General features: G+C 46.5%; 3 protein-coding genes across 4 annotated transcripts; 1 reads left to right on the top strand and 2 right to left on the bottom strand.

Moving 5' to 3' along the window:
- Positions 1-1,558: 1,558 nt before the first annotated feature.
- On the bottom strand, positions 1,559-2,862 carry APOA2 (apolipoprotein A2). Its single transcript, XM_061400639.1, has 4 exons — positions 2,782-2,862; positions 2,554-2,629; positions 2,162-2,294; positions 1,559-1,793 (listed from the first exon to the last, which is right to left on the bottom strand). The coding sequence occupies exons 2-4, from the start codon at positions 2,603-2,605 to the stop codon at positions 1,676-1,678; spliced, it is 303 nt and encodes a 100-aa protein (XP_061256623.1). The 5' UTR covers positions 2,606-2,629; positions 2,782-2,862; the 3' UTR covers positions 1,559-1,675.
- Positions 2,863-5,344: 2,482 nt separating this feature from the next.
- Positions 5,345-9,876, top strand: TOMM40L (translocase of outer mitochondrial membrane 40 like). The gene is made up of 10 exons (XM_061400625.1): positions 5,345-5,497; positions 5,709-5,958; positions 6,249-6,316; positions 6,614-6,706; positions 6,992-7,093; positions 7,240-7,345; positions 7,535-7,657; positions 7,772-7,848; positions 8,042-8,144; positions 8,282-9,876. Exons 2-10 carry the CDS (start codon positions 5,844-5,846, stop codon positions 8,419-8,421), a joined length of 927 nt encoding a protein of 308 aa, XP_061256609.1. The 5' UTR covers positions 5,345-5,497; positions 5,709-5,843; the 3' UTR covers positions 8,422-9,876.
- Positions 9,000-14,034, bottom strand: NR1I3 (nuclear receptor subfamily 1 group I member 3). 2 transcript variants are annotated; one of them, XM_061400602.1, is made up of 9 exons: positions 13,867-14,034; positions 13,437-13,576; positions 12,770-12,900; positions 11,462-11,631; positions 10,892-11,031; positions 10,524-10,669; positions 10,312-10,428; positions 10,024-10,129; positions 9,000-9,268 (listed from the first exon to the last, which is right to left on the bottom strand). In XM_061400602.1, exons 1-9 carry the CDS (start codon positions 14,005-14,007, stop codon positions 9,139-9,141), a joined length of 1,221 nt encoding a protein of 406 aa, XP_061256586.1. In that variant the 5' UTR covers positions 14,008-14,034; the 3' UTR covers positions 9,000-9,138. The 2 variants fall into 2 exon arrangements, with proteins under 2 accessions (XP_061256586.1, XP_061256596.1); XM_061400612.1 differs by having other exon boundaries at positions 13,731-13,950.
- Positions 14,035-26,975: the final 12,941 nt, after the last annotated feature.

The raw sequence follows: 26,975 nt of genomic DNA, 5'->3' as shown, positions 1-26,975 counted from the left end.
GTAATTTTGAGTGGTAAGGGGCTAGAAGGCCAGACTGAAGAGGTTGATTAATATACAGAAGAGGGGGACAGGGATAGAGTGGGAGTTTGGGATGGAGATATGCACACTGCTATATTTAAAATAGATAACCAACAAGGACCTACTGTACAGTACAGAGAACTCTGTTCAATCTCTATAATAACTTCAGTGGGAAAAGAATTTGGAAAAGAACAGATACATGAAATATGTGTAACACAATTACCCTGCTATGTGCTTGAAACACCACATTGTTCATCAACTATACTCCAATATAAAATAAAAGTCTTAAAAAGTATATAGAAGACATTGGAGCCATTTCTGATGTCTTGGGAAAGGTGGTTTCAGATGAGATATGAAGAATGAGTTAGGGTAGGGAAGTAAATATTTTAAAGACAAAATATAAACAAGCTTTTATTGGAAATGCCCATTTTCCCATTTGGGGATTGTGAATCTCCTGCATCAGGCCAGCCTGACTTCCATTCCATTTTGATTTAAGCCAGGTTATCTCAGCTACCAGAATTTCTCAAGTCCTACATGTCCACCAAGTTGGAGAACTGGCAGGCCTTTAACTGGCTATCACGTCTGCTAGTTCTAAGCTCTAAGATAGCCACGAGAACTTAGGCCAGTTCTATGAACAGCACCCAGATAATGGTAAGGGAGGGGCTTTCCTGGTGGCTCAGACAGTAAAGAATCTGCAGTGCAGGAGATCTGGGTTTGGAGAAGGGAAAGGCTACCCACTCTTGTATTCTTGCCTGGAGAACCCTATGAACAGAGGAGCCTGGTGGGCTACAGTCCATGGGGTCACAAACAGTTGAACATGACTGAGTGATTAACACTTTCACTTTCAATAGTGGGGGAGATACTTGGAAGGAGTGTTCTGCAGACAGGGGTCTAAGTGAGAGGTTTTAAATGGAAGGATTAGAGCACCTCTAGGGAAAGCTTCCCTGGTGGCTCAGCTGGTAAAGAATCTGCCTGTAATGCAGAAGACCTTGGTTCCAATCCCTGGGTAGAGAAGATCCCCTGGAGAAGAAAATGGCTACCCACTCCAGTATTCTGGCCTGGAGAATTAAAGATTTGCACACGACTGAGGGACTTTCACTTTCTTTTCAGGGGAGAAGCACAGTGTCCCCTGGCTCAGAATGGAGGGGAGGGGCCTTGGGTGACACCTCTGGGCTCATTTGGGGAAGCTTTCTCCTCTTCATAGTGTGGTAGAGGAAATTCTGAGGGGTGCTTTCATTTCCCATGACCTCTAGGAGTCTAGGGATTCAGATAATGAATCTTTCACGCCTTTCAAGGTACCATGTCCAAGGCAAAGTTTCTATGTCATTCCCAGGCCTGTGAAAAGATTCCTTGGGTTTGGAGAAGAGTCACCAGCACCTCCCAGCCTGTCATTTCCACCACTGGTCTCGTCAACCCTTTCTCCACGCCTTCACACCAAAATCCCTTTCCTGTTAGAAGCAGATTTCTCTTTGTTCTTAATCCTACTCTTCCCCCGCGACCCTTATTTCTCCTGGTTCCCCAAACACAGCAGGCTCACAACTTAACTCCTGCAAAGTTTATTGTAGAAAACAAGGAGTGGGCAGGGAGAGGCACCTCAGGCCTGGCCAGCGGGTGTGCCAGGGGCGAGCGAGGGGTGGGAGGCCCGTATCTGCACACCTCAGCGGGTGGCAGGCTGCTTTTTGGGGTCTATAAAACTGCTCAAGAAGTTAAGCAGGTCAGTCCCAGCCTTCTTGAAGAAGGGCGTCAGTTCCTCCTGCGTCTTCTCAAAGTAGGCCCTGGCAACGTGAGGGGTTAGAAGTGAGGGCGAGGGACGGGTACTGGCCTTCTTGTGGTGGGAGGTGAGACCCGAGGCCCCAAACCCTAGTGCCTGGTCTGTCCTGGCAGACAGACAGGAGGGGAGACAAGCTCTCAACCGGGCAGAGGAACAGACCATAGAGAGAGAAATTCGAAGCCCAGTTCCTGCTGCCCCTCCCTGTTGAAGAGGTCTGAGGGATGTGTAGGATGATAATGGCATTTCCTCTACAATTAAACCTCATCCTCCCTAGCCCCCCACCCCTGAGCTCAGTGCTCTGTGGGATCTCCCAACTTCCCCTCTTGCTCTCCACAGCCCCCTGGTCACTGAACTCCCTTTGCTGAGACTTACTTGGCTTGGGTTTGAAGCTCTGAGCCCTTGGCCTTCTCCACAAGGTCCTTGCCATAGTCGGCCACAGTCTGGAAGTACTGAGAGACCAGGCTCTGCAGATTCGGCTCCTCGGCCTGTCTCCGAACCAGAGCCCCTGTACATACACAGAAACACACACACGCTCTCTCAGTTGAGTCCCCAACAACAAGTCCCACATCTCTGCCAGGATTCAGCCTCAGCTCTCAGCCCTCTCCCTGAACAGGTATCCAACTCCAGGTCTTTGGATGGGTTTTCTGGGCTTTAGAGAGGGGATGATTTTCCTCTTCAGCTCTCTGGTTGCCAGACCTGGGCATAGCAGCACAGACAGCGGGGCACCTTCTCCTCCTTGGGACCCCTCTTCAGCTCACACCCACCTTCAAGGCCACAGATGGTCAGGAGCAGCACAGTCAATGCAAGCAGCTTCATGGTGTTAACGGCAGGGAAAGTGGCCTGCGAACAGTTGGGGGCAGGGGAGGTCACTGACGCTGCGTGGGCTTCCCCCTTCCCCCGCGGCCCGCTCCCTCCACGTCCCCTCCAACTTGGCTCCCTTGTTCTGCCTGAAGTCTGTGGACGCGCCCTCACCTCTTAATCTCTTACTGTACCTGCTCAGGGATGCTGTGTCTGTGTCTGGCCTGGCTGAGGAGGAAGGGGCTATATATCTCTGTGCTTCCCCACTCCACCCCATCAGGTGATAAGGACTTTGGAGGAGTCCAGTGGGGCAGGAACTATGCTGGAGTAAACAAGTTAGAGAAGTGGGGGGAGGAGAGGCCAGCATATAGGAGATGCCTGGTGATGGGGTTGGAGGCAGGGACTTAATGGATGCCAAGGGGATACATTTTAGTCCTATTCAAGATTCATTCCTTTGGGGCCTGGGACCAGTAGTCCTTGGATCTGAATCCTTCAGTAAGCAGGATTTCTAGGGTTTTCTTCTCTTTTTTCCTGGAAAACTTTGATGTATCAGATCTAACGACCTCAGCTCTTGGTATCTTTGTATCATTATGGGTAAATTTCATCTCCCAACCCTACCCCCATTCACTGAAACTTGACAGAGAGGTATTGGGGGACAGAAAAAAGGCGATAAAATCAGGGACAGGGGTGAGGGGAATGCAGGTTAGGAGAATAAGGATTAGGGCCAGAGGCCAGGTGTGATTGACTCTGTACTCTTTTGAGTTAATGTGTAATGAATGAGATGGGGGAGAAAACACTAAAACCAGAATGACCTTCCTGAGTGCAGATCAGCAAGCACAGCCCACCCCCAGTAAAACAAATTCAGAGAGCAGCTGCTGCCCACGCCACACCCCCTCCCGCCACCCCACCCCATCATTGGCGTGCTCTGGCAGGATAAAGGTTGAAGGTCTCTGGGCATTCGATTCTCTTATCAGGTCCAGGCAGTGGTCAGCCAATACAAGTCAGCAGGGGCCATAACATCCCTCCAACCAAGGTCCTGGCCCTTGTCCCTGTCCTGATTGTGAGGGAGGACAGAGATGCATTTCCCAGGCCCAAGGCCTTTGGGTAAATCAGCTAAATAGAGATCACAAGTACTTGTATCTTTCATCCTTTGACCTCTTCCTGAGAGATGGGAGTGGTGATGTGAGCGCTAGTAGGGGAGGCGACTAGAGCCTAAGAAACTTTATTCTATCTTCAACTATTCCCCTGTGGAGCACTTAGTGCTTGAAAGGGAGCTCCACTGATTTGTCCCTGGCTTTGGAGTGGAGCGCATTTGAGGGCAGGAGCCTATATTTCTCAATTTTATTTGCCAACTCTGCCTAGGGAATCTTTTCACTTTCTTTCTTTCCTAGCAAACCAGGGGAGGAAGAATCAACTTCAGAGGTCAGGTGTTTCAGGGACTACTTCTGCTGGAACTCAGGTTGCAGCCCCTGCTCCTCTACCCCAAGCTCTCACATCCATTCCCTTTCTACAGAGAGGACTCTTGGGTGAACTTTAAAAGGTTTGGACCTCCAGGAGGGAGGGTGGGTCCCTTTTCCTACGGAGAGCTGTACCTATGAGTGGAATTCATTTGAGGGTGTATCACTGCAGATGGTGACTGCAGCCATGAAATTAAAAGACGCTTACTCCTTGAAAGGAAAGTTATGACCAACCTAGATAGCATATTCAAAAGCAGAGACATTACTTTGCCAACAAAGGTCTGTCTAGTCAAGGCTATGGTTTTTCCTGTGGTCATGTACAGATGTGAGAGTTGGACTGTGAAGAAGGCTGAGCGCCGAAGAATTGATGCTTTTGAACTGTGGTGTTGGAGAAGACTCTTGAGAGTCCCTTGGACTGCAGGGAGATCCAACCAGTCCATTCTGAAGGAGATCAGCCCTGGGATTTCTTTGGAGAGAATGTTGCTGAAGCTGAAACTCCAGTACTTTGGCCACCTCATGCGAAGAGTTGACTCATTGGAAAAGACTCTGATGCTGGGAGGGATTGGGGGCAGGAGGAGAAGGGGAGGACAGAGGATGAGATGGCTGGATGGCATCACTGACTCGATGGATGTGAGTCTGAGTGAACTCCGGGAGTTTGTGATGGACAGGGAGGCCTGGCGTGCTGTGATTCATGGGGTCGCAAAGAGTCGGACACAACTGAGCGACTGAACTGAACTGAACTGTGTACTGTGAAGGACTGCGAAGAGGAGTCCCCAGGGGTTCGTATAGGTCTGGGTTGGGGCGGGGCCCCTAGGTGAGATATGAATCAGTGTTCGAAAGAAGTAGTCAGTCTTCCCTGGGCCACCTTTCACAGGCTATATGTCTCCAGGCTACACAGTGGAGGGAACTTCAGTGACTCAGGCCCCAAGATGCTCCCTCTAGTGTCTTGTTAGCTAGAAGGTTTTTCCCGACCTTGGAGAGGCAGGGCAATCGAACGCCATCTATTTGAGTAGATTGCCTGGAGAATCCCAGGGACAGGGGAGCCTGGTGGGCTGCCGTCTATGGGGTCGCACAGAGTCGGACACGACTGAAGCAACTTAGCAGCAGCAGCAAGGACCTAACCAATCAAGTACCGCCTGTCCCTGCAGTGCCGGAGTTGGAGCTCTCTGGAAGTAAGGTCGGCCACTCCTTTGCGTTTTCCTCTCCTATTGGCCAATGCTCGGCAGCCAAGCAGCCTTTTCCTTTTTTTTTTTTTTTTAATCCATTGGGCGGAGCCCAATCAAGGAGGGTTGGGTCTCTGAAATCTTTTTTTCGCCCGGTTCCAAGATGGCGTCCATGACCACGCTGGGGGTGCAGCGTGAAGCCGCAGTTCTGCCATCACTCAAGATGGCTGCCCCCATCAAGATGACCGGGGTGTGCCTGGGGGAAAGGGGCAGCATGATGGTCTGAGAAGGTAAGGGTTATTGCCTCATTGCAAGCCTCGCCATGTGGCCTAGGAATGAAGAGTAGAAAGACTAGGAAGCTGGGTGAAGTCTGTAGTGGAGACTAGGATTAGAGAGTGGGGGAGGTCACAAGGGTGGCAGCGGGATTAAAGATGAAAGGGGAGTGTGCCTGGGGTTCAAGCTCCCCACCGGTGCCTTCTCTCCTTATTTTTCCTGTTCCAGGTCTAGCGTCGGACTATGTGGAAGTTTCTGGGACTGGGGAGCTGGATAATGGGGGGTGGGGCCCGTGGAGGGTAGAGGGAGCAACAGCGTCCTTTCTCAGGCGAACCCCGGCCCCTCCCTGACCTCTCTACTGAAATGGGGAACACACTGGGCCTGGCACCTATGGGGGCTTTGCCCCGCCGGAGCCCCCGTCGAGAGGAACCTCTCCCCAACCCTGGGAGCTTTGATGAGCTGCACCGGCTATGCAAAGGTGAGAAGACACCCAAGGCATTTGAGTGTCTCAAGTTGAAGGGGCAGAGAAGGGCGGGGTCTTGAGTGCTGGGTGTCCAGCGATGGGAGCAGAAAAGGGGAGATCACAGTTGGGGCATGCAGCCTCAGGGAGGATCAGGCGCCCCCATGGAGTGGAGCATTTCCTGTTGCAGGACTTGAGAGGAGGTCAGTTCCTCCAAAGCACTTCTGTGGGATTGAAAGGGGAGACGACTTCGTGGGGTGGGGTTCCTTGTCTGCTTATTCCTTCCCTTCCCCCTCCCCTCCCTTCAGATGTATTCCCAGCACAGATGGAGGGAGTGAAGCTCGTTGTCAACAAGGTTCTGAGCAGCCATTTCCAGGTGCCCCCACTTCTCTGGCCCCTCCTCACTATTCCTCCCTGCCTGTCCCTGGATCTTTTCCTTTCCTTTCGTGCTCCCCCCTTAGCCAGGCTAAATGGGACAAAAGAGGAGGGATATGGGGCCCTTTCGACTTCCTTTGCCTGTGGGACTTGTTGCTTTTAATCTGGCGACCCTCTGTATAAGTTGGAATGTTTGGGTTTCTTAAAAGACCTGCTGGATGGGGAATAGATGAAGGTAGGATGGGGGATTGAAATGGAGCAGGAATGCCGTCTTCTCCATGGATTTCTCTTTCCTCAGGTGGCCCACACTGTGCACATGAGTGCTCTGGGTTTGCCAGGCTATCATCTTCATGCGGCCTATGCAGGGGACTGGCAACTTAGTCCCACTGAGGTGAGGGCTCCACTGACCTGGGTTATCTCCCCCAAAGGCCAGTTGGGACTCAGGTGTAGAGGAGGAAGAAATGTGTTTGTTATGGGGAAGAATGGGCAGAGTATGTCCTCTGCATTTCTTCTGAATGGGAGAAGGTGGGGAAACCTATCTGTGTGATGGGTTGAGAGTTTGTCTTTGTGATTCCACTAGGGGGTGCTGCGTACTGTTAAAGAAATCCTACGTTTGGACTGGGGCCGAGAGGTGCCCCTCTGCTCGGTGTTACTGACTGTGGACACTCTTCAACAGGTGTTCCCCACTGTGGTGGGAGATATGGACAGCGGTGGCAGCCTCAACGCCCAGGTCCTGCTCCTCTTGGCGGAGCGGCTCCGAGCCAAGGCTGTCTTTCAGGTGACTGGGGTTCCTGCCTTCATCCACTGAGGCATTTCCTCTTTCTCCTCCTCGAGTGTTCTGCCCTGGTGGCTGAGGGACAGCAGTAGAGGCAGCAGTGATTGTAAGGAGAGCGGGAGCTTTTACTTCTTGCCCTCCCTATCTAGACGCAGCAGGCCAAGTTCCTGACCTGGCAGTTCGATGGCGAGTATCGGGGAGATGACTACACAGCCACTCTAACCCTAGGAAATCCGGACCTCATTGGGGAATCAGGTGAGGAATGGGTGCAGGGTTCTTTTGGTCTTGGCCACCCACCTGCCCATGTTGACTATGCCTCTGCATGTCTGTACAGTTCAGGGATTAGAGAAAAAACTTTGGGGGCAGGCTGGGGTGGGAGCCATTGGGAATGAGAGAGCAGGCCTGTCTCTATGACTGACTCCAGGTCTCCCCACTCCCCTGCAGTGATCGTGGTCGCTCACTTCCTGCAGAGCCTCACTCATCGACTGGTGCTGGGAGGAGAGCTAGTTTATCACCGGCGGCCGGGCGAAGAGGGGGCCATCCTGACACTGGCTGGGAAGTACTCGGGTATGGGGTGAGGAAGAATAGTGAGGGGGAGGGCAATTCTGGCCTTGGCTGGAGATGCTGGCCTGTGTTCTACTGCAGTAACGCTCTTTGTCTCTTGTACTTTGGTTTTCACAGCTGTACACTGGGTAGCTACGTTGAATGTGGGATCAGGTGGGGCCCATGCAAGTTATTACCACAGGGCGAATGAACAGGTGAGTCTACTGACCCCATGCCCTTCCCCCAGCAGGCCCCTGCGGACCCCCGCAGGCGCTGCTGACCTGCTGATTTTCCTGCCCACACTACGTATACATTTCATGCGTGCCTTCATTCTGCCGGTCCCCTGTCAGGACTCCTCTTGTCTTCACTGAGACAGATCCGTCTCCCATCATCGCCCTCCATTCTCAGGTTCAGGTTGGAGTGGAGTTTGAAGCAAACACAAGGCTACAAGACACAACCTTCTCCTTTGGTTACCACCTGACTCTGCCCCAGGCCAACATGGTATTTAGAGGTGAGAACTGTTCAGATGATATTCTGAGGTGCTGAGGGATTGGGGCAGGCAGTGGGAGGGAAGTGCTACCTTGAATCCGCTGACCCCTTTCTCCAAGCCCTGTTAAATAGCGTAGTGTGTATTCTCTTCCCCATCAGGCTTGGTGGATAGTAACTGGTGTGTGGGTGCTGTGCTGGAGAAGAAGATGCCCCCCCTGCCTGTCACCCTCGCCCTCGGAGCCTTCCTTAATCACTGGCGCAACAGATTCCACTGTGGCTTTAGCATCACTGTGGGCTGAGGTCATCCCAGAGCCAGCCCACACAACAGCTGGAGCCTCTGAGTTAGGTGTCCTGGGGCCAGAGCCCTCTCCAGAGCCCACCTTGCTGGGTGACCTCTGGGTCCCAGGAGCAGAGTGGGGACAGGACCACAACCTCCTCAGAACTGGAGCTGCCACGGGGCAGCTGCTGAGGCAGTGGTTGAGTCTTCCACCTCTGCCATCAGTCCAGTATCATCTTCCCATGCTCTTATGGCTCTGGACTAGAGGAGAAGAATTAAGGGGTATGTCTGGCTGAATTTTCTCTCCTCACTACCACCTCCTTTATTTCTCTGTGGATTAAAGCTCCTAGCCTCTTTCTTTTCAGAGCAGAAAAATCTGCATGGGATTCACTCCCCATCCTGTGTTCCATCCCAGAGTTTCCCAAACTGGGAAAAGAAGGGCTGAAGGGCTCAATCTTTGACCTCAGAAAGTGGGGCCCACCTGTTCCCGGAAGGAGCTTCTTTACCTCTTAGCTCTGAGGCTTCCTCCTTCCGCATCTTCTGTGCTTCCAGAAAACAACTTTGTCCCCACAGCCACCCCTCACTCTCCCTATTACTGCATGAAGAGGCAGTTACTGCTTTAATCTTTCTTTGCAACCAATGGGCTCCCTGTTTACTGTCTCCAACCTCTGGCCCCAGGATTCTCCCCTTTCCAGTCCGACGTGTCCAGGTGGGGCTGGGGAAGGAGGTAGATTGGGCCTCAGCTGCAGATCTCCTGGAGCAGTGGCATCATGGTGGACAGTCCCTGGATGTTCTGGATTTGGTACCAAAATGCATCGTGAATACTTCGGAGATCAGCCAACAGGCCCAGCAGCTTTGCATATAGAAACCTTTGTGGTCACCAGGGAAAGAGGAGAGAAATAAGGCAGCTAAGAGTCTTGTCCTGAGGCCCTGACCCCCTGAATTGCCTCTCAGTGAAGCTAGGTCTGAACACCAAGTTCCAAAGGGGCCTCTGTGTGACACTGACTTCTCTCACCATGCTGTTTGTCTTGAACCCAGAGCCCAAAGGGCCAAGTGACAGATCTTCAGCTGTGTGGATCTGGCCTTGTAGAGCAGATTCTAGAAGGTGGGTGTGTTCTATGGTATTATAACCCTCTTCTGATCAAACTGGCACATTGAGAAATAAGCAAAATAGAAGTGGAGTGTGCCCCAGAGCCTGGTTAGCTCATGGACTGTGGAACCAGGGACTGGCTTTGGCCATGAAACTGAATGACCATAACTTCAAGGGGAACGAAAAATTAAAGGAATTGGACCAATGGAGAGGAGAGGAAGGGCCAAGAGAGTGAACAAGACTCTTGATAAGATGGCTTTAGTCTGGAGAAGTTGGCTTGGTGAGGTGATGGATGTCATCAATCTCAGGAATGCTATTACACAGAGCCTGTGAGCTACCACTTTGCATCTCTGCTGAATAAAAAGATCTGGAAAAAGTGAGATGAAACAGCAGTAGGAGCAATTTGAATGCCGAAACTCTGTGAAATGGGAGGGAAGGACTAGATCCCCAGGGGCCCTGGTAAAGGTACTCATCCTGAGTTTAGTTCACGCTAACTTCTTTGGTACAGCCTCCACGTACCCAGTCCCACCATACCGGTCCCGGGGTCGTGGCTGCTGGCCTTGGATGTAGTTCTGCAGAGTCAGCGCCATCTCCTCTTGCAACTGATCTATCTCCTCCCTGCAGGTTATTCCGGGCCGGTCTATAACATAGGGAGTGAGGAAGGATAAGATGGGAGGTTGTGGGTGGCCTGGAGAGCCAAGACTGGGATAGACCCACTCGACAGGTTTGAAGACTACAAGGCCTGGATGGATGGATTGAGGGAGCTGGGAGTTTGGGCAGAGGTGGTAGAATGAAAGCTTCTGGGCTTTGGGGGATGCTCACCAGGAGAGAAGAGGGCCATTGCAGCCATGAGCACATACTCAGGTTCCTGGAGCTGTAGTCGGCGCAGTGTCCTATGGAAGCCAAAGAGGAACTCCAAAAACTCTTCCTGGAACCCCGCTGTGGGAGATACTAGGCTTAGGAGCCTGTGGGTCACCTTGCCACATACCCTACCAAAGGGATGCATGCCCTCTGCTGCCCGAGCACCATCTCACCTTGTGCTGCATCTTCTATGGTGTAGCGAAGAGGCCCACAGAGGAAGTTTTGTGTTTGGAGACAGAAAGTGGTGTTAAGTGCAATATGACAGATTTCTATAGCTGCTCCCTTGAGAAGGGAGATCTGGTCCTCCATGGGCAAGGACCTGTGAGGAGCAGGAGACCTGCACGTTAGGCTGAACTTCAGAGAGGGAGAGGAACCCCCAGTTCTTACTGAGATGCTTAAAAGCCAAGCTGAGAATTCAAGATCCGCTACTGGAAAGGGCTGAGGGATGGGTTAGTTTGGTTAGTGACTTTTTTTTGATGGAGTGGGATTATAATTTACTGGAGCAATTTCTTCCTGAAAGGCACGGGGAGGGGTCACATACCGAAAGAGGGGCAGATCCTTGGTGAACTTGATGATTTGCTGTACCATGAAAGTGATGACATCTGCAAAATGCATGAGCAGGGGCAGTACAGGGACCAGGGTGGGCAAGCGCTGGTGATGGGTGAACAGATGAGCTGGTGGCTGCAGAGATCAGAGCCTGAGTGAGAGGCCCCAGTCCTAGGGGTCTCTTTTAGGTTTCTCTAGTTTTATCTGATGGCTCAAACGGTAAAGAATCTGCCTGCAATACGGGAGACCCAGGTTCAATCCCTGTGTTGGGAAGATTCTCTGGAGGAGGAAATGGCAACCGACTCTGATATTCTTGCCTGGGAAATCCCATGGACAGAGAAGCCTGGTGGGCTACAGTCCATGGGGTCACAAAGAGTGAGACATGACTAAGCGACTAACCCAACAGTTTTATCTTGGAAGGATTCCAGGCTGAGAAGTCTGCCTTGGCTGGGGTTCTGGAGAAGTTCTGTCCTCTATCAGGGCATGGCACACAGTCCCCTCCCTCGGGCCAGCCTCCTTGGACACCCTTTTGTCTTATTTCATCTTGAATCCTATAAATGCTCACCCTGAACTGCACAAACTGGTCAAACATGGTGCCCACATGGCGAGCGTGGGCCCCCAGGAGTGTCCGGACTAGCTCTTTCTGCTCCTTACTCAGCTGCATCGATGCTTGCTGTGCCCGTCGCTGGGACTGTCTTGCTCGCCGCAATGCCAGGGCTTCTGCCGATAGGATCACTGTGCCCGGGGAAGGGATGTGACAAAGCTATTGAGACCAGCAGAGAGCACTTCTCTCTGCCAGCCCCTGGCTTGGGACCCTTGGACACTCTGCACAGTGGACACAAGGAGGGAGGAGAGTTCCTGACATTTCCTTGGGCTCGACTGGAGTCCCAGAGGCTCCAGATGGTAGGGGATTCCTGTAACATTTGCTCCGACCCATGGGACACTGTGGCAGAAAACAGCACTGTGGGAGGGAAAGGAAGGATGGACAATAAAGTGGGGAAAGTATTAGGAGATGTTCGGCTTCTGGGGGAATATTGAAGAGGGAGGGCTTGTGATACCAAAAACATCACCTTATGTTGCAATAGCTTTATAATTTCAAAGCTTCTGAGGTTAGGTCTCAGTGAATGAAATAATCCTATGGGTAGAGAGGGCAGGTGTGATTTCCATGTTTTTCAGAAACAGAGAGAGGCTGACATTCTAGTTCCAGGGCCAAGGTCACGAAATACTTATGTGATGTAGATTGGATTCAAGATTTTTTGACTTCTACAGTTTCTTTTCTACTACTCCATGATGAAAAGTAATGTGATGTCACAAAGAAAATAAGGGTCTGGTGAATACTGACTCTCCAGTTTTCAGCTGAGTGTACTTAGGCAAGCTGGTTTCTGTTAGTTTAAGTTTATTACAAGTTACATTGTCTTTTGGGGGCTGAACCTAATTACTTGGCACTGAGTTGAGTAGTTACTAAGTAACAGGCACTATACTTGAGAGATAAAGGAGAAAAAGCAAGCCATAATAATACCTAGGAAAAGAGCATTCCAGATAGAGGGAATGGCAAGTGCAAGTATAAGTTACATAAGTCCCCAGGAGAGCGTACTTTGGTGTGTTTGAGAATGGCATTGCCATCAGTGTGGCTGGGATGGATTGAGCAAGGGGAAAGAGTAGGAAAAATCTGAGAGGTGGATGGCAGACATGGGACTGTGAGACCATGGACCATAAGAGAGATGAGGAGCCCTTGGAGATCTTAAGTGACATTGTCTGACTTGTTTCAAAAAGCTTACTCTGCCTTCCAGGTGGAGAATAATGCTGTGGGAACAAGGGCAAAGCATGGTCAGGGGAGGACACTGGATTCTTGGGATGGTAGGGGGCAACTCACTGTCCTTCTTCATGCCAGCATCCAAGCACTTCTGCAGCCTGCAGGCAGGGCAGTGGCGCCTCTGGGCCTTGTTGACCTCACAGCTTCCAGCGAAGGGGCACGTGAGACTGGTGCTTTTGCTGACTGTTCGCCTGTGGAGACAGACGTTGTGAGGGGCTACAGTGATACGGTCCCAAAGAATCTATGGTGGGGATTCCCTGGTGGTCCAGGGGTTAGCACTTGGTGCTTTCACTGCCAAGGGCCCGGGTTCAATCCCTGGTTGGGGAACTAAAATCCTGAATCTATGGGGACATGGGCTAATCTGAGCTGTATCCAGAAGTCCCTAGGGGTAGGGAGGACACAGTACATCTCAAGCATTGCCATGGGGCACAGAATCAGTCAGGAGTCTATACTTTCTATAGACTGGGCTAGTTTGGTGCTTTGCAGGTAGTGAGTACACTTGACTCAGGGGCTGTGTCCAGAGGACACACTCTCTGCCTCCCTTTGTTCTTTTGCCACATGTTTATACAGTGTTGAGGTTGCCAGCGTGTCACATGCTAGCTATAGGATGGTTAGGTTCCAAGATGCAAGAGTGCTGTAGCCGGGCAAGCCCTAGCATGTGCCAAGGCTTAAAGGCTGTCTGGCAGGCAGTTTGGGAGGTTGTTTGTGTTGAGGAGGAGGTTCTCACCTGAAGAAACCCTTGCAGCCCTCACAAGTCAGGGCATGGAAGTGGTAGCCTGTAGCCCGGTCCCCACACACTGCGCAGTTCCTCGGCTCGTCTTCCCCACTGGCCATGGCTTCAGGTATTGGGGTGGCTGTCGCAGGCCCCTGAATTTGGGAGGGGTTAGCAGTCAGCTCTGGACCCCCCTTGACATTCGACCCCCCTTCTGCAGAGCTTCTCCCCAAACCTACCCTGGGCCTGACCCCCTGCACTATCTGCACTTCATTGCTTTTAATCTTTGCCCACCGAGAGATTTCCTACCTGCTCCTCTTACACAGCATGTAGCCTGCAGGCCACAGAATCTGGTGTTGGGTTCTTTTCCCCAGACTCCCCCTCTGACCTGCTTTCCGATTGATTTCAGGAGCTGTTTAGAGTGAGGGATTATGGCCCTCAGTACCTGGAAAACAAGGAACGTCTGCTGTGTGTAGCCTCCGTTGTTCTCAGTGATTACCTGGATGGGGCACAGACTCTGGACCCAGGGCAAAGACTTGGGTGGGAGGTTTTCCCGGCATGCCCTTGGTGCTGGCTGCTGGCACATGGGGAGGGACCCTGGCAGGAGGGGACCTCGTGACTCGTTAGAAACTGCTCCTTATCAGATCCATAGGGACTTTCCCGACTGCCGAGTTTCATGGTAGATCTGCAGCCTCCTCTGTATTTGGATTCTGGGACAAGCTGAGAGGATGAAGGGAGAGTGGGAGACAACAAGCTTTTTCACTTGTGGTGTGTCCACAGTAAAAGAATAGGCATAACAATTGTACACTGCTCCTCTAAGGTGAGTTCTTCAAAAGAGACTGGGGCCTAATTAAGAGCTTATGTATAAAGAGCTAGAAGAGGCACCACTTCCGAAGCAGGGAGGGCTGAGAATTAAATCAGAGTGGCTTCTAGAATGTTAGAGGTATTTGGGATTGATCTGGGGACTCGTGCACCAGAGATGGCTTCATGGGAGTGTGCCTATGAAGTCACACAGGCTCTGTGCTCAGAGGGATCTTGGGCTTGTTTTAATGCTCTGCTATTTCTACTGGCTTGAAATTCTTAATGATGTTTGAAAAAGGGGCTCTGCGTTTTTGTTTTTCAGTGGGCCCTGCAAATTATGTACCTGGTCCTGTATGGAGCCAAGATGAAGGACTTCTAAGTAATAAGTTTAAGAATCAGAAGTAGGAGCCTTCACTGTGGTTGTCTAGTGCTCCATAAATACTGAAGAATATTTTTGCAAGTATAAAAAGTGTGCATATGTTCAGATGGCCAAGAGGCACTTGAAAAGATGTTCAACATCATTAATTATTAGAGAAATGCAAATCAAAACTACAGTGAGATATCACCTCATACCAGTCAGAATGGCCATCATCAAAAATTTACAAGCAATAAATGCTGGAGAGGGTGTGGAGAAAAGGGAACACTCCTACACTGTTGGTGGGAATGCAAATTGGTGAGGTCACTATGGAGAACAGTAAGGAGATTTCTTTAAAAACTAAAAATAGAGCTACCATATGACACTGCAATCCCACTCCTGGGCGTATGTCCAGAGAAAACTGTGGTTTGAAAGGATACATGCACCCCAGTGTGCATTGTAATGCTGTTTACAATAGCCAAGGCATAAGCAATCTAAATGTCCATTGACGGATGAGTGGATGAAGATGTGGTACATATATACAATGGAATATTACTCAACCATTGTAAAGAATGAAGTAATGCCATTTGCAGCGACATGGATGGACCTGAAGATCATCATACTGAGTAAAGTAAGTCAGACAAAGACAAATTCATATGTTATTGGCTATATGCAGAACCTGAAAAAATGATACAACTGAACTTATTGACAAAACAGACTCACAGACATAGAAAACAAATTTATGGTTACCAAAGGGGAAAAGAAAGGTGGGTGGGAAATATAAATGAGGAGTTTGGGATTGACATATACACATGACTATTTCTAAAATAGATAACCAATAAGGACCTACAGTATAGCACAGAGAAATCTGCTCAATATTCTGTAATAATATAAAGAGGAAAAGAATTTGAAAAAGATTGACATATGTATAACTGAATCACTTTGCTGTACACCTGAAACCAATACAATATTGTAAATCAACTACTGTGGCTGTTGTTGTTTAGTTGGTGACTCATGTCTGACGTTTTGCCACCCCATGGAGTGTAACCCACCAGACTCCTCTGTCCATGGGATTTCCCAGGCAAGAGTACTGGAGTGGGTTGCCATTTCCCTTTCCAGGGGATCTTCTTAACACAGGGATCTAACGTCTCCTGCATTGGCAGGAGGATTCTTTACCACTGAACCACCAGGGAAACCAGAATCAACCACAGTTGATTAAAAATAGCAAATAAAAAAGTAAAAATTCTGAAAAGAATAAGTGTGTATATAACACTCTCTCCGAAATTTATGAATGGAAAAAAAATAATTTCCAAAGCTATTTGGATGTGTTGGAGATGGGTAACATGTTGGGTAAATCTATGCTGGATAAATCTGATCATGCAAACACTGCAATAAGGTACAAATCTCAATCTTTCACCTTGAAAGTTCGATCTCAGTGCACATCCCCATGGGTGTTTGTTGTTCCTGTGCTTATATAGTCTTCTCCTACTAGAATACAGCATTTTTTCTTTTTGTCATATTGTTCGTTTCTTCAGTTAAGGAATAAATTATAACGAATGTTGCTCTGACAATGAGTTAAAAACCAAATGCAGGCTAGAACCATAAAAATACACTTAGAAGAGACTGGGTTAGAAAGAGCTTTGTTTAGGTCCTCTTCATCTCAAGTAGGTGCAACATTCAACTATGTATAACTTACTGCAGTTTGAAGTAAGCTGAGTTCCAGAGAGCACAGACTTGGATCTGGTCCTTGCATATGTATGTGTGTGCATCTGTTGTTATCTTTGCTTGAGTGGGACTATTGTGAGAATTTACACTAACTCATTCAATCAACAAATACTGAGAATCTCCTATATATTAGACACTAGTACTCTTGCCTGGAAAATCCCATGGACTGAGGAGCCTGGCGGGCTGCAGTCCGTGAGGTCGCTAAGAGTCGGACACGACTGAATGACTTCACTTTCATTTTTCACTTTCATGCATTGGAGAAGGAAATGGCAACCTGCTCCAGTGTTCTTGCCTGGAGAATCCCAGGGATGGGGGAGCCTGGTGGGCTGTAGTCCGTGGGGTTGCTAAGAGTTGGACACGACTGAAGTGACTTAGCAGCAGCAGCAGCAGGGATAAAAAAGATGAATAAAAGCCCAAGGGAAAAAAAAGATGAATAAGATGCTCTCCTGTCCTTGTGGAGTTTAAATGTGCGGAGTTGGGAGACAGACCTTTAAATAGATATAAGGAAATATAACCAGAGACTTCCCAGGCAGTCCAGTAGTTAAGACTCCATGCTTTCAATTCAGGGGGTGCAGGTCTGGTCCCTGGCAGGGGAACTAAGATCCCACTGGGTGGTGAGGCAAAAAAAAAAAAAGAAATATAATCAAATCACTGATGATGCTATGCACAGAGCTTTATGGAACCACAGAAGAGGGACATTTAATCTTGCTTTGGCAAAGAGGTGTTGAGAAGGAGGCAGGAAAGGCTTTCTGGAGGAATGACAACTGAGTTGATTTTTAAAGGATAATGAGGAGTTAGCCAGATAAAAAAATAAAAGGTAGTTCAGGTAGAGGGTGCAACCTGAGAAGTTTGAGAAGCCAGATACAATAAAGTAGATATGGTAGAACCACAAACAGGCTTTTCTTGCTGGAGCATAACATTTCAGACTGGAGTGGGAAGAGAGAAGTCTAGAGAGATGGGGTATGAGGCTAGGATGTAGGCAGTGCTGGTTCATGGGAGACCCTGTGTGCTGGAGATAGCAACTTAAGTCCATCAGGAAGCTTTTAAGGGGTTAAATAGGAAATTACATGGTCAGATCTACTGTAGATATGTAACTACCAACTGTTTGGAAGATGGATCCCGGCAGGACTGGAGGCAAAGAAACCAGCTGGAACTCTTGCCATACAGTAGATGCAGGGTTGATAAGCCTGATCTAGGATAGTGGGAAGATATAGTGGAGGAGAGGGTTTTGAAAAATACACGGGAGGTGAAGTACTTGGAACTTGGTGATAACTGGCATGTCTGGGTTGAGAAAGAGGAAGAGGAGTTAAAGATGACTCCAGGTTCCTAGCATGGGTGATTGAGAGAACAGTGGTACCACCAACTGGGGTAGAGACTGCAGAAGGAGTGTAGGGCCTTCCATGCTTGGGCCCATATCCACTTTCACAGTTGCCAATTTCCTTTAGCATTAAGTTATTAGGTACCCACTCTGTGGTGAGGAACTATGGGGAAGGACAAAAGAGAGGGTTCCTATTATCAAGGAATTTACTGTCTGATTATGGAGACTGCATAAATAAATGGAACTCCTAGCTCTTACAAGGAAATGTATAATCAAACTCTAACTTGTGTGGTTAAGATCATGTTTCATATTATAGATATTGCTTCATTAATTTGTTCTTATTATGAGCAGTGTACTGTGTAAGAATCCTTACTAATATTTACCCTAAAAGATAGGTAATATCACCCCTTTAAAGATGAGGAAACTGAGGTCAGAGAGTGTAAATAACTTCTGCAAGGACTACTATACCCAGTAGTTTATTAGATGACTTTACTTGGATGTCACATAGGCATCTCAAATTCAGTATGTCTAAAATGGAGCTTTATGATACCTAAAGTACAAGCAACATAATAATTAAAAAAAAAACAGGTATTAATAGTACAATTTGTGCTTCCCGGGTGGCATTGGTGATAAAGAACCCGCTTGCCAATGCAGATGTAAGAGATGTAAAAGACTCAGGTTCGATCTCTGCTTTGGAAGATCCCCTGGAGTAGGAAAAGGCAATCCGCTTCAGGAATCTTGCCTAGAAAATTCCATGGACAGAGGAGACTGGTGGGTCACAGTCAATGGGCCGCAAAGTGTAGGACATGACTGAGTGACTGTGCATGCATGGTACAACGTGTACATCAGACAAAAAAAAGCTTCTGCACAGAAAAAGAAATGAACAGCAGAATGACAAGGCCACTTATGAATGGGATAAAACATTCGCGAGCTACACGTCTGGTAAGAGGTTACTATCCAAAATAAGAGGTTATTATCCAAAATACCATGCAACTCAATAGCAAAACCCCCAAATAATCCAATTTTAAAGTGAGCAAAGGACCTGAATAGACAGTTTTCCAAAGGAGATATTCAAAGGGCCAACAAGTACATGAAAAGGTGCTTAACATCATTAATTTTTATGGAAATACAAATCAAACCCACAATTGAGATGTCATCTCACAGCTGTTAGAGTGACTATCATGAAAAGGCAAGAAATACAAAAATTGTGAACTACTATGAACTGTGGTGTTGGAGAAGACTCTTGAGAGTCCCTTGGACTGCAAGGAGATCCAACCAGTCCATTCTGAAGGAGATCAGCCCTGGGATTTCTTTGGAAGGAATGATGCTAAAGCTGAAACTCCAGTACTTTGGCCACCTCAAGTGAAGGGTTGACTCATTGGAAAAGACTCTGGTGCTGGGAGGGATTGGGGGCAGGAGGAGAAGGGGACGACAGAGGATGAGATGGCTGGATGGCATCACTGACTTGATGGACATGAGTCTGAGTGAACTCTGGGAGTTGGTGATGGACAGGGAGGCCTGGCGTGCTGCGATTCATGGGGTTGCAAAGAGTCGGACACGACTGAGCGACTGAACTGAACTGAACTATATTGTACACCTGAAACTTATATTGTTCATCAACTATACCTCAATAAAAAAAATCTAAAAATAAAAAGACAAGAAATAACGATTGGTGGTAAGGATGTGGAGAAAAAGGAGACCTTGTGTACTGTTGGTGGGAATGTAAATTGGTGCAACCATTGTGGAAAAAGGATGGCAGTTCCTCAAAAAATTAAAAATAGAACTACCATGTGATCCAACAATTCCACATTTAGGGGCATATCTGAAGGGAACAAAATCGCAGAGTTATCTGTATCTCCATGATCATTGCAGCCATATTTGTAATAGCCAAGACATGGAAACAACCTAACTGGCCATCAATAAATACACGGATAAAGGAGATGTAATATATATGTTATATACATATACAATATTATATATGTATCATATTATATCCATTTAAGATATGTTATATATTTAATTCAGTCATTAATAAAAAAGGAAATTCTACCATTTGTGACAACGTGGATGGACCTTGAGGGAATTATGCTAACAGAATAAGAAAAAGACAAATACAGTATGATCTCACTTATATGTGGAATCTAAAAAAAACTCAAACTCATAGAAATAGAGATTAGATTTTTGGTTGGTAGAGGTTAGGGGGAAAGGGTCTTTGGGTGAAGCTGGTCAGAAGGCACAAATTCCTAGTTATAACCTAAATAAATTCTGAGGTTGTAATACATGACATGGTGACTGTAGTTAATAAAACTGTATTATATATTTGAAGATTGCTAAGAGAGAAGATCTTAAAAGTTCTCATTATAAGGAAAAAAGTTATAATTATGTGATGAATCATTTTTCAATATGTACATATCAAATCATGATGCTGTTCACCTTAAACTTATACAATGTTATATGTCAATTGTAGCTCAGTAAAAATGGAAAAAATAAAACAAAATAGAAATCATTGTCAACTTCCCACAAACTAGCATATCCTATATAACCTAACTTGGTGACTATCCCAATGTGCAAAAGTACAAATAAGAGTTTGGAGTCATACAGACCTAAGTTCAAATTTTGACTCTGGTTCTTGCTTGTTGAATTTCTTTCTTTCTTTCTTTCTCTCTCTCTTTTTTTTTTTTTTTTTTTTTGCTCCTTTCCTAAATATTTGATGTCACTGAGACCCAGTTCCATGAGAGTCAGATATCATCAGGCTGGGCCATTCCCAGACTGGGGAAGGGAGGCTGATGTCCTCTTCCTAGATCAGTATTGATTAGGGAGGAGTTCAGGCTAGAGGAGAGATTCTCTGGCTGAGGGCTGCCCTTCACCTGGGCAAAGGAATTGCCCTGAACTGTTTTTTTCCCCCAACTGAGGAATGAACCCTCACCCTTGGAAGTGAAAGCATGGAGCCCTAACCACTGGACTGTCCAGGAATTCCCTGGCCCGGAGCCTTCTTATTCTTGGAGGAGTTCACCTTGCCGTTCTTTGAGATGGAGTAGCTTTAGGAACACACATCTCTGACTGTGCTCTTCTGTGTGCAGAAATGCAGAAATGCTCCCCCAGTTCCAGGGTCTCTCCTTTTGAGCAAACTGAGACTGGGAGGTGCTGCAGAATGCCCGTGGCAGCCACGGTGGACAGGTTTTCAGGGTTAACTCATGTCCTTGCCCTCTTCCATCATGCTTGTCCCAGCCCAGTTCTGAAAAATATCTGTGTTGGTTGTAGCCTGGTAGGTTAAACTCTCTGAACTTCATTATTCTTATTTGGAAAAAGGGGTTAGTGATACCCACTAGCTGAGTTTGTTGTGAAAATTAAATAAATTAACATATGTAAACTTCCTTACACAGTGGAAGGAAGACCCTGCTGCTGGGAAAGATTGAGCGCAGGAGGAGAAGGGAACAACAGAGGATAAGATGGTTGGATGGCATCACCTACTCAATGGACATGGGTTTGGGTGGACTCCGGGAGTTGGTGAAGGACAGGGAGGCCCGGCATGTGCAGTTCATGGGGTTGTAAAGAGTCGGACACGACTGAGCGACTGAACTGAACTGAACTGAAGGATCCAAAAATAAAAGACGTACCTCTGGCCTTCAACATTACATGTTCATTCTTCTGTCCTCTTTGTTTCCTTCCTCTCCATTGCTACCCTCTCCATGATATTGAGCCAGAAGCCAAGGACTCACCTAGCCCCTTTTCTCTCCCTCCTTAAAAATGATCAGATGCCTGCTCTGTCATTCCTGTCTCCTGGCCTCTACATGCCCTCTACCTCTTAGCTGAATTCAGGCCCTCATCATTTTCCACTTATCAGTGCAAGTAGTGGAATTAAATTATTAAATTAAATGATTCTATCTATGACCAGCTTCATCTCTTTCCAACCCATCCTCCATGCTGTTGCTATTTCTAAAATGCAAATTTGATCTTGTCTCTCTCCTGCTTAAAATTCTTCATTTGCTTCTCATCACCTTTAGGATAAAATCCAATCTCTTTAGCATGTCACACAAAGTCCTTTATGATCTGGCTCCTATTTATCACTCTGCCCTCATCTGTCCAAACCCATTTCCCTCTCCTGACCTAATGTCTGTACTTTCGCTCTAGATGTGCTTATGTGTTTAGCTCCCTGAGCAAGCTATGCTCACACACCTCTGAATATCTGCCCTCATTATTCTGTCTGGTTGGAACTGCCACACACACCCTGCTTCCAGACCGCCCCCCCCAACACTTCCCACCTACTCCTCCTGATCTTTTTTGCCCTTTGGGTCTGAGTCCAGCAGATCACCTCTGAGAGCCTGTGGGTTAGAGCTACACATCTGCACACACATTTGTCACAGCACTCACCACATCGCAGAGCAATTGTCTCTTTCTGACTCTGTCAATCAATTGTGAGTTGTTGAAGCCCAGAGGTACATCTTTTATTTTTGGATCCTTCAGTTCAGTTCAGTTCAGTCGCTCAGTCGTGTCCGACTCTTTGCAACCCCATGAACCGCACATGCCGGGCCTCCCCGTCCTTCACCAACTCCTGGAGTCCACCCAAACCCATGTCCGTTGAGTAGGTGATGCCATCCAACCATCTCATCCTCTGTTGTCCCCTTCTCCTCCTGCCCTCAATCCTTCCCAGCATCAGAGTCTTTTCAAATGAGTCAGCTCTTCACATTAGGTGGCCAAAGTTTTGGAGTTTCAGCTTCAACATCAGTCCTTCCAATGAACACCCAGGACTGGTCTCCTTTAGGATGGACTGGTTGGATCTCCTTGCAGTCCAAGGGACTCTCAAGAGTCTTCTCCAGCACCACAGTTCAAAAACATCAATTCTTCTGTGCTCAGCTTTCTTTATAGTCCAACTCTCACATCCATACATGACCACTGGAAAAACCATAGCCTTGACTAGACAGACCTTTGTTGGCAAAGTAATGTCTCTGCTTTTTAATATGCTGTCTAGGTTGGTCATAACTTTCCTTCCAAGGAGCAAGTGTCTTTTAATTTCATGGCTGCAATCACCATCCGCAGTGATTTTGGAACCCAGAAAAATAAAGTCAGCCACTGTTTCTACTGTTTCCCCATTTATTTGCCATGAAGGGATGGGACCAGATGCCATGATCTTAGTTTTCTGAATGTTGAGCTTTAAGCCAACTTTTTCACTCTCTTCTTTCACTTTCATCAAGAGGCTCTTTAGTTCCTCTTCACTTTCTGCCATAAGGGTGGTGTCATCTGCATATCTGAGGTTATTGATATTTCTCCCCGCAATCTTGATTCCAGCTTGTGCTTCCTCCAGCCCAGTGTTTCTCATGATGTACTCCGCATATAAGTTAAATAAGCAGGGTGACAATATACAGCCTTGACGTACTCCTTTTCCTATTTGGAACCAATCTGTTGTTCCATGTCCAGTTCTAACTGTTGCTTCCTGACCTGCATACAGAGTTTTTTGGATCCTTAGGGTCTTGTATACTCCTAGCACATATAAAAAAGTTTATGGAGTGAATAGATGAGCTAGGATATTGAGGTCTGATTCCAAACTCATGCTCATTCCATGTGGTATCATATTATTATTTGTGAATGCATTCATTCATGAAATACTTAATGGGTTTCTGGTTTTTCAGGCATTTGCTAGTAACATATGTTACATGTCTTCTGGGTACATTCCTGTTTCCCTCTTAGCTGCTGTCTCTCACAGCTGATTATCCTTTGCTGTTCTGAGTTTCTAACAGGATACTCATCAGTCTTTTCGTCTGATTCCTGACTCCTTTCTGACTTCTGAACCATTGCTGCCTGCTGTTCATAACTGCCTTGTTTGCGGTTGACATGTGGTCAGCCTCACTCAGGTGGCCACTGAATCAAATTTCCAGTCTGGGCCTGCTTTATCCTCTTTGGCCTCCCAAGTTTTGGCACAAAAACTTCTTTGAACAAGAGGGATTCGGGATACCTCCTTTCCTTTATACTGGTAATCTAGTTTTGATCTTTCTCTAAATTCATCAAAGATCTGTGACCTGTTGACTTCAATGGGCTTTCTCCCAAGGAAGCTCCCTATTGCTTTTGACTCCTTGACAATTACAATATCTTCTTTGAAATGCCTTTTCTCCCTAGCCTCTATGATATTATGCATTCCTGATTCTCCACCTGTACTTCTAATAGCTCTTTTTTCTTTCTCCTCTATTGGATTCTCATTTTTTCCAAAGGCAATTGGTTATGGAAAACTGAGTTTGTTTTTTTTTCTAAGACTCAATTTAAACCTTCCCAACTTTCTTCTTCTACGTGCTTCCCTAGTAGTGCATCTAGTCACAAGGCTCTGGTAAAATATAAAAATAGCTCACATTTTAACATCATGGTTTACAGAGTACCTTTACATATCTGATTTCACTTATCCTCATTCTAGTATGTGAATGTCTCCACAAATCAACTCTGGTTCTATCCATGGGGTCTTGCTGTTCTTAGTAGTTCCTTCTGATGCCTGTTCAGATTATTATTCTCATTCTATTCCTTTCTCTGGACTCTTACCACGCTTGCCCAGATTTCCATCGCAGCACCCATAATAATATTGCGCCTTCGAGTTCACATGACCATCTCTCCCCTTCTAGGCTGTCAGTGCTTTGTCCTGTGGGTCTTCTTTTCCCAACACCTAGCATATGTTCTGGCCATAATGTGTGTTTAACAGCCCATGAATAATTGAATAAATTCCCATGTTCTGGTCCTGAATTCCAAGAGTCACTTTGAATCCTCTCCTAAATCTTGTTATTGATTCCTTACGCCTTATATTTCTTGATGTTGTCCCTTTTCTTCTGTTATTTTTCCTACAGTCACCCAGACTTTTGCACTTCGTACAACTATGACATCCCCATTTTGTCTCCCTGCTCTTGGTCTTCCTCTTGTCGAATCAATCTTATGTTTACCTTGCAAGAATAATCTACAGGGACTTCCCTGGTGGTCCAGTGGCTAAGACTCTGTGCTCTCAATGCAGAGGGCTGGGATTTGATCCCTGGTCAGAGAACTAGATCCCATACGCTGCAACTAAGGGTTTGCAGGCTGCAGCGAAAGATCCTGCATGGCACAACTAAGACCTGGTGCGACCAAATAAATGTTTTTTGAAAAGAGTAATCTAAAAGTGCCATTTGTGTGAGGATCAGGTCTAAATTCCTTATTCTGATATTCAAGACCTTCACACATCTCCTGAAACGTCCCCATCATATACCTCAGTCTTCTTTCACAATTTTTTTTCTTTTTACCACCCAGATGCCAGATCCACACCTTTTTCTCCTTCCGCCTTCCTTCTCCCATTTGTCTAAATTTTACCCATCCTTTATCCAACACAAATCCTATTTTCTCCAGGAATCTTTTGAGTCTTTCAGTCCTAGACAATGTCACTCTTCTTAGACCTATTACTATTTACTTCTATACAACTTACTGTTGTAGCATACCTGAGCATTTAATCATCTATGGTAGGGATCATATCCCATTTAATCATCTATAGAGCTTCCCTGGTGGCTCAGATGGTAAAGAATCTGCTGCAATGCAGGAGACTCGGGTTCTATCCCTGGGTTGGGAAGATCCCCTGAAGGAGGAAATGGCAACCCACTGCATTGTTCTTGCTGGAGAATTCCATGGACAAAGGAGCCTGGCAGGCTACAGTCCACAGGGTCACAAAGAGTAGGACACAACTGAAGCGACTTGACACAGCACGGCACGTGGTAGGTATCAGCAATTTATGACTCGTAAGCCAAATCTGGCATACTGCCTGTTTTTGCAGAGTCTGTGAGCTAAGAATGGTTTTTACATTAAAAATGTAAAAGAACAAAAAGAGTACTTCACTCATAGCACATGAAAATTATATGAAATTCACACATTAGTGTCCACAAATAAAGTTTTATGATAATATAGTCATGTCTATTTTGTTTACTCTCAAGCTATAATGGGAGACTCAAGTAGTTTGACTATAGGTCCTGCAGAGCCTAAATTATTTACTTTCTGGCTGTTATAGAAAAAGCTTGTTAATCTATGATCTAGGATTTTGAAGTCTCTGTATAATCCTTGCATCACTATTCAAAAACTTTGGAGAGGTCTGCTTCATTAAAGACAGTCTTTTCAAGGCTAATTATCCCTTTGTTAGAAAGGTAGGGGAAGCCAGAGAGTAGGCTGCATAGAGTAGGAGCTAGCCTACTTAGAATTTAGTAACTTAGGCAACCAGATTCCCATTGGAAAGTGACGGTCAGGGGATCCCAGGTGTAGGGGAAAAGATACGATCTTTTTTCTATTTTCTCTGTTTCTGAAGTGGCAGAGAAAATGTAAACACACAGGGGGTCTAGCTAGTGAAAGGGTATTTGAGGTCTTATCTGAATCTAGTTGTTGAGAATGGATCAGTGGTTGCTGACTTACAGAAGCTCAGCTATTAATGACTCAGTTATTGCAGGCCATGAAAGAAACTATCAAAAGGATGTAACAATGTATGGCAAAAACCACTACAATATTGTAAAGTAATTAGCCTCCAACTAAAATAAATAAATTAAAAAAATAAAAGGATATAACAGCTAAAGCTGAAAAGTGTTTGGCTTTGGCCAACTGAAGCTTCAAGAGGGCTAAGAGGTTTTGCAATGTCTAGAAGTATCACAGGCAAGAGCATTTAAAGGATTTCTTTAAAGTAGGAACGAAAACTAGGTATTTAGGTATAGTAGTTGAAGTTATCAGAAAGTTCATGACTTTTACCTAGGTGTTCTATTTCTTTTCATCTTACTCTCATCATGTTTTTCCTTAAAACTTATACAACATAGTGACTATTTAGTAAAGTTCCATCTTCCTGAAAAATAATCTGTATAGATTGGACTGTGGGCTTCGTTTTTCACATCTGCTCCCTACACCTGGGCAGAGTCCACTTGCTAGTTTTGGTACTCAAACATGTACCACCAAATGGGTTGCTACCTGAATTGCAGGAAGAAAAAAGTTAGACTTTAAGAGATAGGACTTGCATACTGAGTGAAATCTATTTTAATAGCAACAAAAGGTGTAAGGTCATAAGAAGTCTCTCTTCTTTTAATTTTTAATTTTAATTTTTATTTATAGTTTCTCCACCACAGTGGAGCACAGTGGAGGATGTGCTGACAGATTGAGATTGAATGAGTAAACAGTTGTAAATTAACTTTTGGAGGAGCTCACTACCTATTCAAGTGGACCCTAGGGAACCATCATTTTGCTGGAGAGGGTTTTTTGCATTATGTGGGAGGTAGGATTTATGAACCTGAAAATGTCTTTCAACTCCTAAGAATAAAATCTTCTGAATCAGGCACTTAAAATTTTCCCTGTTCTTTGCTACAGAACACTGTCCCCTTCCATCTCTCTGTCC

Source organism: Bos javanicus, chromosome 3 (assembly GCF_032452875.1).
Source record: "Bos javanicus breed banteng chromosome 3, ARS-OSU_banteng_1.0, whole genome shotgun sequence".
NCBI lineage: Eukaryota > Metazoa > Chordata > Mammalia > Artiodactyla > Bovidae > Bos > Bos javanicus.
This window is presented reverse-complemented; position numbering and strand designations above follow the sequence as displayed.